This window comes from Sycon ciliatum, chromosome 1 (genome assembly GCF_964019385.1).
Source record: "Sycon ciliatum chromosome 1, ocSycCili1.1, whole genome shotgun sequence".
NCBI classification, from domain to species: Eukaryota; Metazoa; Porifera; class Calcarea; order Leucosolenida; family Sycettidae; genus Sycon; species Sycon ciliatum.
Window position 1 is genome coordinate 97655995 of NC_088643.1, and position 17954 is coordinate 97673948.

Genomic DNA, 17954 nt, shown 5'->3' on the forward strand with positions numbered 1-17954 from the left:
TAGGGTTACATTTTTTCTCCTTTTCTGGTTTTCTGAGCTTGCATTGAATTTGTATGTGCAGGTTCCTGCACGAGTACGAGGGCAGTACTGCGGAATCCAGCCCGCGCCGCGATAGCGGCAAGGGCTGGATGAACAGCGGTACTGGCCGAGTACTAGTGACTGGAACGTGTTTCCCGTGTGCACCCAAGCCAAATAAAGAGATACATGACACATACACCTGCATTGTGTTTTGTGATTGTTTTCTGGTACAGTTTTTTGTAGTAGTCCATAGTGCTTTTTTTCTCGCGGTGCCATTGACATTGTCGACTGGGCATCGGGCATTCTGGCTGTTCTGTTCCTACGGATTTTTCCCACGTCTTGATCGGAAACCTCGGCAAATTGTGCGGATCCTGCAGGTTGCTGAGCATTGCGCTCTTTGGTTGAGGCTCATCCGGCTCGTCCAAGATCTCCTTCGCGAGCGACTCCGCAATAAAAGTTTCAGTCTCTTCCTCAACTTTTCGGAGTAGCTCATTCGCATCGCCAATATCGTTCAACAAAGGGGCTTCTTTCTCCCAGTTCAAGATCAAATGTTGGAGCGCCATGATGACATTTGTGGTTGCAAACAGTCGCTCTTATGCTAAAATTATTTTATTAGTAACCAATGAAAGACCTTGAAGTAGAGTCAGTTCAGTGGCTACTGCACTGGCGGGCAGTTGAATCCGTTCCTGCCCGTCGTCAAGTGACGACGGGCAGTGGAATCTGTTCCTGCCCGTCGTCACTTGATGACGGGCAGTGGAATCCGTTCCTGCCCGTCGTCACTTGACGACGGGCAGTGGAATCCGTTCCTGCCCGTCGTCACTTGACAACGGGCAGTGGATCCAGTTCCGCCACCTTTGAGCCGGCAGGACCGCGCTTTCAAGCCCGCGCTGTTTGATCTGTCATTGGTCAACTCCAAGGCGACAATAACGTGACATACGGGAATGCATTTTCATCCATTGTGTTTCTTTTCCCCGTAAAAGAGGCTTCATACAGTGCTCCCGGGTCTCGGGGATTTCAAACAAACTCACGTTAAAGTCACATCTGTGTCTGATACTGAATGTTTTGGAAAAATCCATGGAATCGCCTGGAATGTCCCGTTCTTTTCTTCCAAAAATTACAGTGCTCAATCGCATTTTGAACTGTGCATAGCACTTTCAAGACCTGACCAGCCTAGCCTGCAAGATTTGCACTTACTGGCGCGGTCGCCAACTGAGCGAACTGCACTGCAGGGTTGAACAGTATTGTATGGATCTGCAGTTTAAGCCGTCAAAACCTTTTTTTGGTGGGAAAGCTCTTTTTCACTCGTTTTCGTGACATTCAGGGATTTTGAGAGAAATCCAGGGATTCTGTATGTCTTGTTAAGGGATAGAGATTTTGGTGACTGGTCGGTATGGATTTGTATCCGCTTTATTATTTATTATTAAATGCTTGTTCTTTGTGGTTTCTCCGTGTCTTTCCTGTTGTCATTTCGTTTGACCTTCGTTTTCCATGCTCCTTCTGCACCTTCGTCATTTTGTTGTTATAATATAAAAATTGAGACACAATCAAGAGCTTGTGTTGATGTGTGTCAGGGGCCAGGGGAGAACAGCACTATTTCCATTTCACTTGGTCCCTATCCAAATAGCAAGGGAACGTCCGACTACAGCCGACAATCGCAGGTGGTACGCAAAGAGGAAAGGGCCTTTTAATGCTATTTCCCCTTTAAAGAACGAGCGCATTCAGATCCTACACAGAGAAGTTGCGTCTACCTGAGACGTAACGAGCAAGAGTTTGAAAGAAGGTCAGAACCCAGAATGGAAGACGATGTCCAGATGTCCAGAGCAGTAACTGGGTACCGTCAAGAGGTTAAACCCGAATTATTGGATTAAATTAATATTGTTACGTGCATGGGATACCAAGACAGCAGCGCACAGTAAATGGAGCAACAAAATCTCCCTACATTTTCAGAGCCGCCCCACAGTGCGCAATGCAAAATTCAAAATCATGTATCCCTCTATAACTTTCTAATGTTCTGAAGTTTTAGGGAACGCGAAACGAAGATTATATGGCCTTGAGATTGCTGATTGAAGCTATGGGATATTTGCCCTTTTGCGGAAAATTCTCTAACGCAATGACAGATTCTGGTCGAAAAGCATTGAAATTTGGAGACCCTTCAAACCTTTTGGCACCCTCTTCCTTAAAATTCTGCTCCATTTCTTCATCAACATACCAAAAAAAGGGGGGGGGGGGTATCAACCTATCAAAACATTAACTAAACGAACCATAAAGAAGACTGAGAATTTTGTACCTTTTCTATCGCCATGATCCGCGAAGGACATACGAGTCTCTGGGGAAGTCTCCGTTTCGGTAGACTGTTTAATATCATATTCAGCTCTGACGCATTTTGTAACATACTCAAGCCAGAATGGTTTTCATGCTTGGGCGCTCAGCTTTATTTCTGCAATATCAACTGAAGTAACGTTAGAAATTGTATGTTCTTAGCTTTGCAACACACCTCATGCTTGACAATAGAAGAACAATGACGGAGACTATATTTTACAAGTAGAAAGGAAAAGGAAACGAGTTAAGAGTAACTCTCCACCACTGTAACTAGATACTATATACAGTCAGAAAGTGCAACAACTAGGCACAAAACTGACAGAGTACTGAGACATTCGACGTCCTGACACCTAGCTTCAACACATCTCCGTAGCGCTAACCGACAGCCTTCCAACTTGGAAGGTTCAAGGTTATGGAAAGACCAAAGAGGGGAAGGCAAGCGCAACGAAAACGAGCACAAGCTACAGTCCCAACGGAACAAAGAATGTCGATTGTCACTGGACGATGACGAGACCAGTAGGCGATTTGACAAAGCGGTCTAACTACAATTCGAAGCAGCAAAGCAGCACACCACCCAACTTGGGCGGGTCAAAAATATCAAAGATAAGTTAAGAAGGGGGGGGGGAAGCTTTGCGAGAACGAATTGTACAAGCCGAAATCTAAACTCCTACTGTACTCCTCATGCATGACATTGTGATGGACTAGTTGACTACAAAACAAGTTGTTTCACACGACGTACGTTTCGCCGTATGGTTCGTGACGGCTCATCAGGTGGGCAATTTGAAACTCGGGTGTTGAGCCAATAATAAAAGTAGAAAGGAAAAGGAAACGAGTTAAGAGTAACTCTCCACCACTGTAACTAGATACTATATACAGTCAGAAAGTGCAACAACTAGGCACAAAACTGACAGAGTACTGAGACATTCGACGTCCTGACACCTAGCTTCAACACATCTCCGTAGCGCTAACCGACAGCCTTCCAACTTGGAAGGTTCAAGGTTATGGAAAGACCAAAGAGGGGAAGGCAAGCGCAACGAAAACGAGCACAAGCTACAGTCCCAACGGAACAAAGAATGTCGATTGTCACTGGACGATGACGAGACCAGTAGGCGATTTGACAAAGCGGTCTAACTACAATTCGAAGCAGCAAAGCAGCACACCACCCAACTTGGGCGGGTCAAAAATATCAAAGATAAGTTAAGAAGGGGGGGGGGGAAGCTTTGCGAGAACGAATTGTACAAGCCGAAATCTAAACTCCTACTGTACTCCTCATGCATGACATTGTGATGGACTAGTTGACTACAAAACAAGTTGTTTCACACGACGTACGTTTCGCCGTATGGTTCGTGACGGCTCATCAGGTGTGCAATTTGAAACTCGGGTGTTGAGCCAATAATAAAAGTAGAAAGGAAAAGGAAACGAGTTAAGAGTAACTCTCCACCACTGTTAACTAGATACTATATACAGTCAGAAAGTGCAACAACTAGGCACAAAACTGACAGAGTACTGAGACATTCGACGTCCTGACACCTAGCTTCAACACATCTCCGTAGCGCTAACCGACAGCCTTCCAACTTGGAAGGTTCAAGGTTATGGAAAGACCAAAGAGGGGAAGGCAAGCGCAACGAAAACGAGCACAAGCTACAGTCCCAACGGAACAAAGAATGTCGATTGTCACTGGACGATGACGAGACCAGTAGGCGATTTGACAAAGCGGTCTAACTACAATTCGAAGCAGCAAAGCAGCACACCACCCAACTTGGGTGTATATTTTACAGTATTATATGTGAACTGCGCAACCTAACCCAGTTGCATATGAATCATGTTGTGGGCAAGGAGTCTGGGTTATTTCTGAAAACAAGATCATGTTCTCTCTCACACCTCACATTTGCAACAGCAAAACCACAGTGCAGGGTCGGCTGCGGACAGCCACATTCGAATTCTCAGCCAACGAGAAGCGTACACATTCGGCCTTTTAGATTAGAACTACTATATCCTAGACTCGGTGTTTTGTGCACTACCCGGAACTAAGCAACAACAACATTGTCCTTGTGGCTTGTCGTTTGTAGACATTTGTACAATAATCAGATCCAGACTTTAAGTGGTGGTGTGTTCTCTGGTCTAACAAACCTCCAAGGACTGTAAGTATTCTCAATTGCACCACTGAACGCAGGGAACAGTTGTAGAACTGTGTATATATAGAGTACTGCTGAACACGTGATGAACAAACCTCGCATATCTCTGAGCATTATTATCTGCTGCACTGATTGAACGGAACAGTTGTAGACGCTGTGTGTGAAATGCTTTGTTATGAAGCCTCTGATTCTCGTAAGTGTCAGAAACGACCGAGCACACAGCACATGGACAACTATTGACTCTTAACGCTTGACTCAGTCTAAGACGACTAGATAATTATAGCATGCAAATGACAGAGTACACAGTAAATCGCACACAGCGCATATAGCGTATACCATGCATGATGCATCAGCGGTACGGCGGAGTCGAAATGCGACATTCAAGCGAATACCAATCCATGTCACCAGCGAGAACTTGTGGGTTTGTAAAATCCCCCCCCCCCCTCCCCAAAGGACTTCTCAGCGTCGTACAACAGCTCACAAGTCAAGCGATTCTGGGCTCACTACGTGTCATCTGCTGCTGCAATGGTGACCAAGGTGGAATATCAGTGCTCACCACTTCTGCCAACTCAATTGTTCCAAGCTCGTCGATTTAGGCTGTGACAAATGACACGGTCAGAGGCTTACTGTTTCGACACGTTGCAGACGCTGGACCTGACAACACACAACCTATCTCTGTGTTCCACACAGTCTCGCCCTCTCCTTTCCTTAGGCAAAGACTCAAGCTTCTTCTCGGCGTATCCAACCGATTTCGACTTGCAATGCGCCGATATAGTGGGCTTTAGACGTGATCCTCCCAATGGTTTCTTGGCAGTATCACCCTGTTGTCCGTGTGCGACCTGGTAAGACGCACCGTGCTCCTGAACCTGACGCAGAGACATCCTGTAGATCAGGTCCGTCTTCATCTCAGATTCACATTGTTTCAAGATCACCTGCTTTGCCATTGCTAGCAGCACACGAGCCATCTTACCAATACTAGCGCTATACTCGGTGTCCACCTCGCTATCTTCAGTCATAGCAAACGTGGCCTCTAAATCATCTCCTCAGCATCCGTTCAGCACCTGCATGAGCGACACTGACTCACGCTGCTATCTAGTGTTCACGAGATGTTTGTCGCGCTGGATACCGAGCGTCTCTGTAAGTTTGTATCCCTGGTGATGTTTGTGCCTGGAGAGCACTATATAAGTGGTGCTCCTCAGGCACAATCTTCCTCAGCCTACTCAAGCTCAACTGATTAGGGGTGAATTCCCCGAAACACTGTGTCTTGATCAGGGAGGGGTGCTTTCTTGCAGGTTTGCCGAGTGGACGGTTCGGTGGACTTCTCATATCCTCTTGATGGCAGTCGTGAGTCAGTGAATTTAGAATTCGAGCCGGCAGGAATAGCGCAAGCACCCACATAGGGAGCAACACATACTTCCCCCATTATCGCCGAAGTCGCACCAACCTCTTCTTCACAATGTTGTACCATACAGCAAATGGTTAATCAGGCATGTCTTGTCAGGTCCGGTCATCTCTGACATAACAGCAAGGAGCCTTGTGCGTGTTGTGTAACGCACGCACAACAATTATTGGTCAGGTAGGTTCTCGCGTTGTACGTTTCCTGGAAGTGCTTCACTTCCTGGAAATATGACTCCAGGCTTTGTGCAAAACCACGTCACTACGACGTTCTACAGGTTTCCACGATACCTCGGTGCTTTGTGCAAAGAGCCAAGACTAACCAACCGAGCTAAGTGCTAAGAGTGCAGAGCCAAGACGTGTGCAAGAACCAAAACCGTCACCGCAGTGACCGCACGAGAGATCAGAGTATCAAGCAAGCAATACCAAGAATGCAGCAGAACTTACCATAAGAAGCCGCTGAACTATGGCACGTTGTGTGAGCGGGCTCCCCAACGTGACCCTCATATACTCACATCGTACTCTGACGTGGGTGAGCGGGCTCCCCACGTCCCAGTTTGGTCTTTCTTCTCTCGATGTCTTTCTTTCTCTTTCTTCTCGAATGATCACCGTACGTATATTCTGCATTTCTGCTGACTGGCTGCGCACATTCCGGTTTGACTTGTTCTGCTATTTCCTGGAATCACCTCGCAACGATCACGCCATATATCTCTGAAGCACCCTATAAAAGAAGCTCTCATTCTCTCCTTTCCTTCAGTTTTAGTTTTAGTCTAGTCTAGTCTGGTCTAGTCTAGTCTAGCAGTCGAGACTCGGTCTCAGCTCTCTGACTTCGTTTACTTCGAGCTCGGATTTGATTCCTCTCACAACGTAAAACTAACAGTCTTTGTCTGTTGATCGTGTGGGGTTGAACTTGGACCAAGCCAGCTACATTGGTTGGCCCCAGGGTTGTGTTGGGCTTGTCGTGAGGCCACACGTCTATATTCAGTCGCCGCTCGTAGGGATTTCGGGGTCCGGTCACTGTGAGCTGGGGATGCGAAACACACACACACACACACACACACACACACACACAAACACACAAACACATATTTATACACGCAGACACACACACACACCCAGGCATCCGACCACAAACACACACAAGCATACAAACACACACAAATAATAGGTGCGTAGAGGCCCAATGACATTCAGCAGATCTCAGATACTTACGAACACCTTTTGGGTTACATTTTTTTCCTTTTCTGGTTTTCTGAGCTTTCATTGAATTTGTATTGCATTTTCATCCATTGTGTTTCTTTTCCCCGTAAAAGAGGCTTCATACAGTGCTCCCGGGGTCTCGGGGATTTCAAACAAACTAACGTTAAAGTCACATCTGTGTCGTATACAGAATGTTTTGGAAAACTCCATGGAATCGCCTGGAATGTCCCGTTCTTTTTCTTCCAAAAATTACAGTGCTCAATCGCATTTTGAACTGTGCGTAGCACTTTCAAGACCTGACCAGCCTAGCCTGCAAGATATGCACTTGCAGGCGCGGGCGCCGACTGAGCGAACTGCACTGCAGGGTTGAACAGTATTGTATGGATCTGCAGTTCATGCCGTCAAACCTTTTTTTGGCGGGAAAGCTCTTTTTCACTTGTTTTCGTGACATTCGGGGATTTTGAGAGAAATCCAGGGTTTCTGTATGTCTTGTCAAGGAATAGAGATTTTGGTGGCTGGTCGGTATGGATTTGTATCCGCTTTATTTTTTATTATTAAATGCTTGTTCTTTGTGGTTTCTCCGTGTCTTTCCTGTTGTCATTTCGTTTGACCTTCGTTTTCCATGCTCCTTCTGCACCTTCGTCATTTTGTTGTTATAATATAAAAATTGAGACACAATCAAGAGCTTGTGTTGATGTGTGTCAGGGGCCAGGGGAGAACAGCACTATTTCCATTTCACTTGGTCCCTATCCAAATAGCAAGGGAACATCCGACTACAGCCGACAATCGCAGGTGGTACGCAAAGAGGAAAGGGCCTTTTAATGCTATTTCCCCTTTAAAGAACGAGCGCATTCAGATCCTACACAGAGAAGTTGCGTCTACCTGAGACGTAACGAGCAAGAGTTTGAAAGAAGGTCAGAACCCAGAATGGAAGACGATGTCCAGATGTCCAGAGCAGTAACTGGGTACCGTCAAGAGGTTAAACCCGAATTATTGGATTAAATTAATATTGTTACGTGCATGGGATACCAAGACAGCAGCGCACAGTAAATGGAGCAACAAAATCTCCCTACATTTTCAGAGCCGCCCCACAGTGCGCAATGCAAAATTCAAAATCATGTATCCCTCTATAACTTTCTAATGTTCTGAAGTTTTAGGGAACGCGAAACGAAGATTATATGGCCTTGAGATTGCTGATTGAAGCTATGGGATATTTGCCCTTTTGCGGAAAATTCTCTAACGCAATGACAGATTCTGGTCGAAAAGCATTGAAATTTGCAGACCCTTCAAACCTTTTGGCACCCTCTTCCTTAAAATTCTGCTCCATTTCTTCATCAACATACCAAAAAAAGGGGGGGGGGGGTATCAACCTATCAAAACATTAACTAAACGAACCATAAAGAAGACTGAGAATTTTGTACCTTTTCTATCGCCATGATCCGCGAAGGACATACGAGTCTCTGGGGAAGTCTCCGTTTCGGTAGACTGTTTAATATCATATTCAGCTCTGACGCATTTTGTAACATACTCAAGCCAGAATGGTTTTCATGCTTGGGCGCTCAGCTTTATTTCTGCAATATCAACTGAAGTAACGTTAGAAATTGTATGTTCTTAGCTTTGCAACACACCTCATGCTTGACAATAGAAGAACAATGACGGAGACTATATTTTACAGTATTATATGTGAACTGCGCAACCTAACCCAGTTGCATATGAATCATGTTGTGGGCAAGGAGTCTGGGTTATTTCTGAAAACAAGATCATGTTCTCTCTCACACCTCACATTTGCAACAGCAAAACCACAGTGCAGGGTCGGCTGCGGACAGCCACATTCGAATTCTCAGCCAACGAGAAGCGTACACATTCGGCCTTTTAGATTAGACCTACTATATCCTAGACTCGGTGTTTTGTGCACTACCCGGAACTAAGCAACAACAACATTGTCCTTGTGGCTTGTCGTTTGTAGAAATTTGTACAATAATCAGATCCAGACTTTAAGTGGTGGTGTGTTCTCTGGTCTAACAAACCTCCAAGGACTGTAAGTATTCTCAATTGCACCACTGAACGCAGGGAACAGTTGTAGAACTGTGTATATATAGAGTACTGCTGAACACGTGATGAACAAACCTCGCATATCTCTGAGCATTATTATCTGCTGCACTGATTGAACGGAACAGTTGTAGACGCTGTGTGTGAAATGCTTTGTTATGAAGCCTCTGATTCTCGTAAGTGTCAGAAACGACCGAGCACACAGCACATGGACAACTATTGACTCTTAACGCTTGACTCAGTCTAAGACGACTAAATAATTATAGCATGCAAATGACAGAGTACACAGTAAATCGCACACAGCGCATATAGCGTATACCATGCATGATGCATCAGCGGTACGGCGGAGTCGAAATGCGACATTCAAGCGAATACCAATCCATGTCACCAGCGAGAACTTGTGGGTTTGTAAAATCCCCCCCCCCCTCCCCAAAGGACTTCTCAGCGTCGTACAACAGCTCACAAGTCAAGTGATTCGGGGCTCACTACGTGTCATCTGCTGCTGCAATGGTGACCAAGGTGGAATATCAGTGCTCACCACTTCTGCCAACTCAATTGTTCCAAGCTCGTCGATTTAGGCTGTGACAAATGACACGGTCAGAGGCTTACTGTTTCGACACGTTGCAGACGCTGGACCTGACAACACACAACCTATCTCTGTGTTCCACACAGTCTCGCCCTCTCCTTTCCTTAGGCAAAGACTCAAGCTTCTTCTCGGCGTATCCAACCGATTTCGACTTGCAATGCGCCGATATAGTGGGCTTTAGACGTGATACTCCCAATGGTTTCTTGGCAGTATCACCCTGTTGTCCGTGTGCGACCTGGTAAGACGCACCGTGCTCCTGAACCTGACGCAGAGACATCCTGTAGATCAGGTCCGTCTTCATCTCAGATTCACATTGTTTCAAGATCACCTGCTTTGCCATTGCTAGCAGCACACGAGCCATCTTACCAATACTAGCGCTATACTCGGTGTCCACCTCGCTATCTTCAGTCATAGCAAACGTGGCCTCTAAATCATCTCCTCAGCATCCGTTCAGCACCTGCATGAGCGACACTGACTCACGCTGCTATCTAGTGTTCACGAGATGTTTGTCGCGCTGGATACCGAGCGTCTCTGTAAGTTTGTATCCCTGGTGATGTTTGTGCCTGGAGAGCACTATATAAGTGGTGCTCTTCAGGCACAATCTTCCTCAGCCTACTCAAGCTCAACTGATTAGGGGTGAATTCCCCGAAACACTGTGTCTTGATCAGGGAGGGATGCTTTCTTGCAGGTTTGCCGAGTGGACGGTTCGGTGGACTTCTCATATCCTCTTGATGGCAGTCGTGAGTCAGTGAATTTAGAATTCGAGCCGGCAGGAATAGCGCAAGCACCCACATAGGGAGCAACACATACTTCCCCCATTATCGCCGAAGTCGCACCAACCTCTTCTTCACAATGTTGTACCATACAGCAAATGGTTAATCAGGCATGTCTTGTCAGGTCCGGTCATCTCTGACATAACAGCAAGGAGCCTTGTGCGTGTTGTGTAACGCACGCACAACAATTATTGGTCAGGTAGGTTCTCGCGTTGTACGTTTCCTGGAAGTGCTTCACTTCCTGGAAATGTGACTCCAGGCTTTGTGCAAAACCACGTCACTACGACGTTCTACAGGTTTCCACGATACCTCGGTGCTTTGTGCAAAGAGCCAAGACCAACCAACCGAGCTAAGTGCTAAGAGTGCAGAGCCAAGACGTGTGCAAGAACCAAAACCGTCACCGCAGTGACCGCACGAGAGATCAGAGTATCAAGCAAGCAATACCAAGAATGCAGCAGAACTTACCATAAGAAGCCGCTGAACTATGGCACGTTGTGTGAGCGGGCTCCCCAACGTGACCCTCATATACTCACATCGTACTCTGACGTGGGTGAGCGGGCTCCCCACGTCCCAGTTTGGTCTTTCTTCTCTCGATGTCTTTCTTTCTCTTTCTTCTCGAATGATCACCGTACGTATATCCTGCATTTCTGCTGACTGGCTGCGCACATTCCGGTTTGACTTGTTCTGCTATTTCCTGGAATCACCTCGCAACGATCACGCCATATATCTCTGAAGCACCCTATAAAAGAAGCTCTCATTCTCTCCTTTCCTTCAGTTTTAGTTTTAGTCTAGTCTAGTCTGGTCTAGAAGCGGTGAGGCCTCCTGCAGTTTCATACAGAATTACACGCTCCCTTCTATTTACACTGCAACGTTCGAACACATTTTCGTAGTTAAAACAACGTTTCGGCATATAGCCCTCATCAGGTTTGCAATGATGTGCACTCTACAAAGGAGCAGCAAATATACTGTGCCGTGCTGTCTTTGCGCTCAATGTGTCAGCTACAAAGGTGGCGAAAGGGATTGGTGATATATTAATATCCAGATACGATATATTCACAGTAGTGCCCAGCCAGCATTAGTGTTTACTTGCGGCCGCAAGTTGCGGATTTCAACAGCTTCTCGCAGTTTTCTGCTTGCTCTGTCGCCTGCCCTTGCCAGGACTGACACAGCCGAGAACACACTATCCGCAGCAGCTATACTCTCGCCAGAATGTTTGTCGCGCACGTGGTCACCCCATGGCTTATCAAGAGTGCGACGGCGTGCCTCGCCATTGTGCTCCCGAATTCTTGTTTCCAAGGAGCGTTCCGTCTCCCCTACATACGTTTCCCGGCACCAATTGCATTGCAATTCGTAGACTACATTCTTTGTCATACATACTCGTTCGCCTCCAGACTGACAGGTAATGCAAGGCCCTAGTGGACGTCCTCTTCGTCTTTTTTCAGTAATGTTGGGCTCGTTTACGCACTTGGGTGGTAACAGCGCCGAACGGCACAGTTGACGCCTGAGGCTGCCCGAGTGCTCGTATACGACACGTACCGGCAACTTGTATTTCCGTATTGCTTTGTTCACATGGTGGTGTACTTCATCGGACTTGAACGGTAGTTTAAGGAAGGCAGAGCGGGGATTACCGCGTCGTCTACGCCGAGGTTTCCTGGCAGCTTCCCTTGCTTCCGATATGATACTGTCTGGGTAGTTATTTATGCGCAGTTGTTTGTGTATTTTTTGTTCGCTCTCGGCTTGCATCATGGGGTTAGACGATAGTCGCTGTGCCCTTAGGAATTGAGATTGAGCGACGGCTAACTTGATGTGGTGAGGAACTGCCGATGAATAATCCACCAGTAGGCCACTACTGCATGCCTTCTGGAACAATTTGAATGAACGTCGTCCTACCAGAGTGGGACAGCCCTGGGTAGTCCCGGCCGGACGGGAATGGAGCATTCTCGGCGAACGCTTGTCATGGACTCGTGTGTAACAGACAATGCCAGAAGGGTATTGGAACTGGGACCCGGTTTTGTACCGTCCACGGGCAAGTTAACCAGTCGTGAGAAATCAGAAGTGGTCACCTCCGTAGAACGGATGGCCTACACTTTGAGATGGCAGCAGGCGCGGCCTCAGGGTGTGGACCAGCCAGAGGACGACCACGATACCGGTACCGAGTGTGATCGCAGGCTGTGGAAGCTAAAGAAGCATGGCTTCAAGCAACCGCCCAGAATGAGCCAGGATGGGGAAAGAAAGATGGCCAACTTCAAGGACGAAGTTTTGGCAGCATATGGCAAACAAAGACCTCCCAAGCATAATATGACGCAAGAGGAACGCGACGGACTGAGAGAACTTCGTCATGACCCCAGTGTAGTGATAAAGCAATCCGACAAGAGCAAGAAGCTAGTAGCTATGAAACAGGAACTCTACCTAGAGAAGGCAGAGGCACTTCTGTCTGACAGCACTATGTACAGAAAAGTGGATCTAACTATCACTGCGTATGAGAAAGAGGTTAAATCCATACTGGAAGAGCAATGCACGAATATGGATCCTGATCTTCTGACTGCAATACTCCCTCATGACACACGATTCCCGGAACTATACGGTCTTCCAAAGGACCACAAGCAAAATTTGCCCCTCCGACCTGTTGTCTCTGCCTGTGACAGTCCAGTCACAGGAATTTCGGTGGTTCTCGAACGCATATTGCATCAACTGCTTGCATTTGTCCCATCGCACCTCATCAACACCAAAGACGCGCTAGACAATATCCGCACCATATACCCTGGCCTTAAAGCACCTGCTGGAACGATTCTGGCTACGATGGATGTGGTGGGTTTGTATCCCAGCATACCGATCGAAGAGGGCGTGAATGCCGTTAGTGACGTGCTAGAGCAACACCATAACAGAGTTGATATGCTCGGGCTGAGCGTGATCCAAGTCAGGACACTACTGAAGTTTGTTCTGAGTCATAACTACTTCAGATTTGGCAGACAGATCTACCACCAGCTAGATGGGGTTGCTATGGGGAACAACCTGGCACCTCCATTTGCCATCCTGTTTATGCACACCATTGAGACACGACTTCTTCAGGACTCACCCTTCCAACCTATTCTGTTCAGACGATACATCGACGATATCATCATCCTATGGACACATGGTAGGCAGCGCCTTCTGGAGCTCATAGAAAGATTCAACGCCAGCCACGAACGTATCAAATTCACGCATGAATTAAGTTGTGACAGTGGCTGCATAGACTACATGGACGTAACGATCGCGGTTGGGCAAACCGGAGAGCTGTCATTCAAATTGTTCCAGAAGGCATGCAGTAGTGGCCTACTGGTGGATTATTCATCGGCAGTTCCTCACCACATCAAGTTAGCCGTCGCTCAATCTCAATTCCTAAGGGCACAGCGACTATCGTCTAACCCCATGATGCAAGCCGAGAGCGAACAAAAAATACACAAACAACTGCGCATAAATAACTACCCAGACAGTATCATATCGGAAGCAAGGGAAGCTGCCAGGAAACCTCGGCGTAGACGACGCGGTAATCCCCGCTCTGCCTTCCTTAAACTACCGTTCAAGTCCGATGAAGTACACCACCATGTGAACAAAGCAATACGGAAATACAAGTTGCCGGTACGTGTCGTATACGAGCACTCGGGCAGCCTCAGGCGTCAACTGTGCCGTTCGGCGCTGTTACCACCCAAGTGCGTAAACGAGCCCAACATTACTGAAAAAAGACGAAGAGGACGTCCACTAGGGCCTTGCATTACCTGTCAGTCTGGAGGCGAACGAGTATGTATGACAAAGAATGTAGTCTACGAATTGCAATGCAAATGGTGCCGGGAAACGTATGTAGGGGAGACGGAACGCTCCTTGGAAACAAGAATTCGGGAGCACAATGGCGAGGCACGCCGTCGCACTCTTGATAAGCCATGGGGTGACCACGTGCGCGACAAACATTCTGGCGAGAGTATAGCTGCTGCGGATAGTGTGTTCTCGGCTGTGTCAGTCCTGGCAAGGGCAGGCGACAGAGCAAGCAGAAAACTGCGAGAAGCTGTTGAAATCCGCAACTTGCGGCCGCAAGTAAAAACTAATGCTGGCTGGGCACTACTGTGAATATATCGTATCTGGATATTAATATATCACCAATCCCTTTCGCCACCTTTGTAGCTGACACATTTAGCGCAAACACAGCACGGCACAGTATATTTGCTGCTCCTTTGTAGAGTGCACATCATTGCAAACCTGATGAGGGCTATATGCCGAAACGTTGTTTTAACTACGAAAATGTGTTCGAACGTTGCAGTGTAAATAGAAGGGAGCGAGTCCGCTCCATCTGTAATTCTGTATGAAACTGCAGGAGGCCTCACCGCTTCTAATCTCTTGGTTCTCCTCTTCTAGGAGCGAGGCGCCATGGCGATACTTGCAATGGGGGTGCAAACTCCAGAGGAGCCAGTGCCAGTTGTCGTTTCTTCTTCAATGCCGGCGGGAGCGTATCATCCCACGGTTCATCACGCAATCGGTTCGGCCACCTCCAGCCTCAAGGCACAAGAGTGTTCGACAGCAAAGACGCTTCCAGTACTGTCTCCGACTTCTGAGCGACGCAATACAGGACAAGTGCGCAGAAAGGGACTTCCGTACAAGACAGTGCCGGTACTTCTGCGAACAGCTTTGGTCGTTTTCCAGGGAGGATTACGTGCGTATTCGCGCCCTGCGGCGCTGTGTGGTTACGGAGGAGCGCATCCGTACCAATGCAAGGCTTCGATGGAAGCTGTCTAGGCTTCAAGCCCAAGAAGATGCCAGGGAAGCGCATGAGGCATGTTTGCCCGCGTCGTCCTACCAGAGTGGGACAGCCCTGGGTAGTCCCGGCCGGACGGGAATGGAGCATTCTCGGCGAACGCTTGTCATGGACTCGTGTGTAACAGACAATGCCAGACGGGTATTGGAACTGGGACCCGGTTTTGTACCGTCCACGGGCAAGTTAACCAGTCGTGAGAAATCAGAAGTGGTCACCTCCGTAGAACGGATGGCCTACACTTTGAGATGGCAGCAGGCGCGGCCTCAGGGTGTGGACCAGCCAGAGGACGACCACGATACCGGTACCGAGTGTGATCGCAGGCTGTGGAAGCTAAAGAAGCATGGCTTCAAGCAACCGCCCAGAATGAGCCAGGATGGGGAAAGAAAGATGGCCAACTTCAAGGACGAAGTTTTGGCAGCATATGGCAAACAAAGACCTCCCAAGCATAATATGACGCAAGAGGAACGCGACGGACTGAGAGAACTTCGTCATGACCCCAGTGTAGTGATAAAGCAATCCGACAAGAGCAAGAAGCTAGTAGCTATGAAACAGGAACTCTACCTAGAGAAGGCAGAGGCACTTCTGTCTGACAGCACTATGTACAGAAAAGTGGATCTAACTATCACTGCGTATGAGAAAGAGGTTAAATCCATACTGGAAGAGCAATGCACGAATATGGATCCTGATCTTCTGACTGCAATACTCCCTCATGACACACGATTCCCGGAACTATACGGTCTTCCAAAGGACCACAAGCAAAATTTGCCCCTCCGACCTGTTGTCTCTGCCTGTGACAGTCCAGTCACAGGAATTTCGGTGGTTCTCGAACGCATATTGCATCAACTGCTTGCATTTGTCCCATCGCACCTCATCAACACCAAAGACGCGCTAGACAATATCCGCACCATATACCCTGGCCTTAAAGCACCTGCTGGAACGATTCTGGCTACGATGGATGTGGTGGGTTTGTATCCCAGCATACCGATCGAAGAGGGCGTGAATGCCGTTAGTGACGTGCTAGAGCAACACCATAACAGAGTTGATATGCTCGGGCTGAGCGTGATCCAAGTCAGGACACTACTGAAGTTTGTTCTGAGTCATAACTACTTCAGATTTGGCAGACAGATCTACCACCAGCTAGATGGGGTTGCTATGGGGAACAACCTGGCACCTCCATTTGCCATCCTGTTTATGCACACCATTGAGACACGACTTCTTCAGGACTCACCCTTCCAACCTATTCTGTTCAGACGATACATCGACGATATCATCATCCTATGGACACATGGTAGGCAGCGCCTTCTGGAGCTCATAGAAAGATTCAACGCCAGCCACGAACGTATCAAATTCACGCATGAATTAAGTTGTGACAGTGGCTGCATAGACTACATGGACGTAACGATCGCGGTTGGGCAAACCGGAGAGCTGTCATTCAAATTGTTCCAGAAGGCATGCAGTAGTGGCCTACTGGTGGATTATTCATCGGCAGTTCCTCACCACATCAAGTTAGCCGTCGCTCAATCTCAATTCCTAAGGGCACAGCGACTATCGTCTAACCCCATGATGCAAGCCGAGAGCGAACAAAAAATACACAAACAACTGCGCATAAATAACTACCCAGACAGTATCATATCGGAAGCAAGGGAAGCTGCCAGGAAACCTCGGCGTAGACGACGCGGTAATCCCCGCTCTGCCTTCCTTAAACTACCGTTCAAGTCCGATGAAGTACACCACCATGTGAACAAAGCAATACGGAAATACAAGTTGCCGGTACGTGTCGTATACGAGCACTCGGGCAGCCTCAGGCGTCAACTGTGCCGTTCGGCGCTGTTACCACCCAAGTGCGTAAACGAGCCCAACATTACTGAAAAAAGACGAAGAGGACGTCCACTAGGGCCTTGCATTACCTGTCAGTCTGGAGGCGAACGAGTATGTATGACAAAGAATGTAGTCTACGAATTGCAATGCAAATGGTGCCGGGAAACGTATGTAGGGGAGACGGAACGCTCCTTGGAAACAAGAATTCGGGAGCACAATGGCGAGGCACGCCGTCGCACTCTTGATAAGCCATGGGGTGACCACGTGCGCGACAAACATTCTGGCGAGAGTATAGCTGCTGCGGATAGTGTGTTCTCGGCTGTGTCAGTCCTGGCAAGGGCAGGCGACAGAGCAAGCAGAAAACTGCGAGAAGCTGTTGAAATCCGCAACTTGCGGCCGCAAGTAAACACTAATGCTGGCTGGGCACTACTGTGAATATATCGTATCTGGATATTAATATATCACCAATCCCTTTCGCCACCTTTGTAGCTGACACATTTAGCGCAAACACAGCACGGCACAGTATATTTGCTGCTCCTTTGTAGAGTGCACATCATTGCAAACCTGATGAGGGCTATATGCCGAAACGTTGTTTTAACTACGAAAATGTGTTCGAACGTTGCAGTGTAAATAGAAGGGAGCGAGTCCGCTCCATCTGTAATTCTAGTCTGGTCTAGTCTAGTCTAGCAGTCGAGACTCGGTCTCAGCTCTCTGACTTCGTTTACTTCGAGCTCGGATTTGATTCCTCTCACAACGTAAAACTAACAGTCCTTGTCTGTTGATCGTGTGGGGTTGAACTTGGACCAAGCCAGCTACATTGGTTGGCCCCAGGGTTGTGTTGGGCTTGTCGTGAGGCCACACGTCTATATTCAGTCGCC

At 47.8% G+C, this 17954-nt stretch overlaps 1 protein-coding gene across 3 annotated transcripts in view; it reads left to right on the plus strand.

The window, feature by feature from the left end:
- LOC135807198 (leucine-rich repeat neuronal protein 1-like) overlaps window positions 1-17954 on the plus strand; it is a 466844-nt gene that overhangs the window by 185419 nt on the left and 263471 nt on the right. For all 3 annotated transcript variants that reach the window (XM_065321212.1, XM_065321211.1, XM_065321213.1), the window contains exons 8-9: window positions 4407-4478; window positions 9034-9105. In XM_065321212.1, the coding sequence (XP_065177284.1) occupies window positions 4407-4478; window positions 9034-9105 (144 nt within the window). The remainder of the gene's footprint in view (window positions 1-4406; window positions 4479-9033; window positions 9106-17954) is intronic.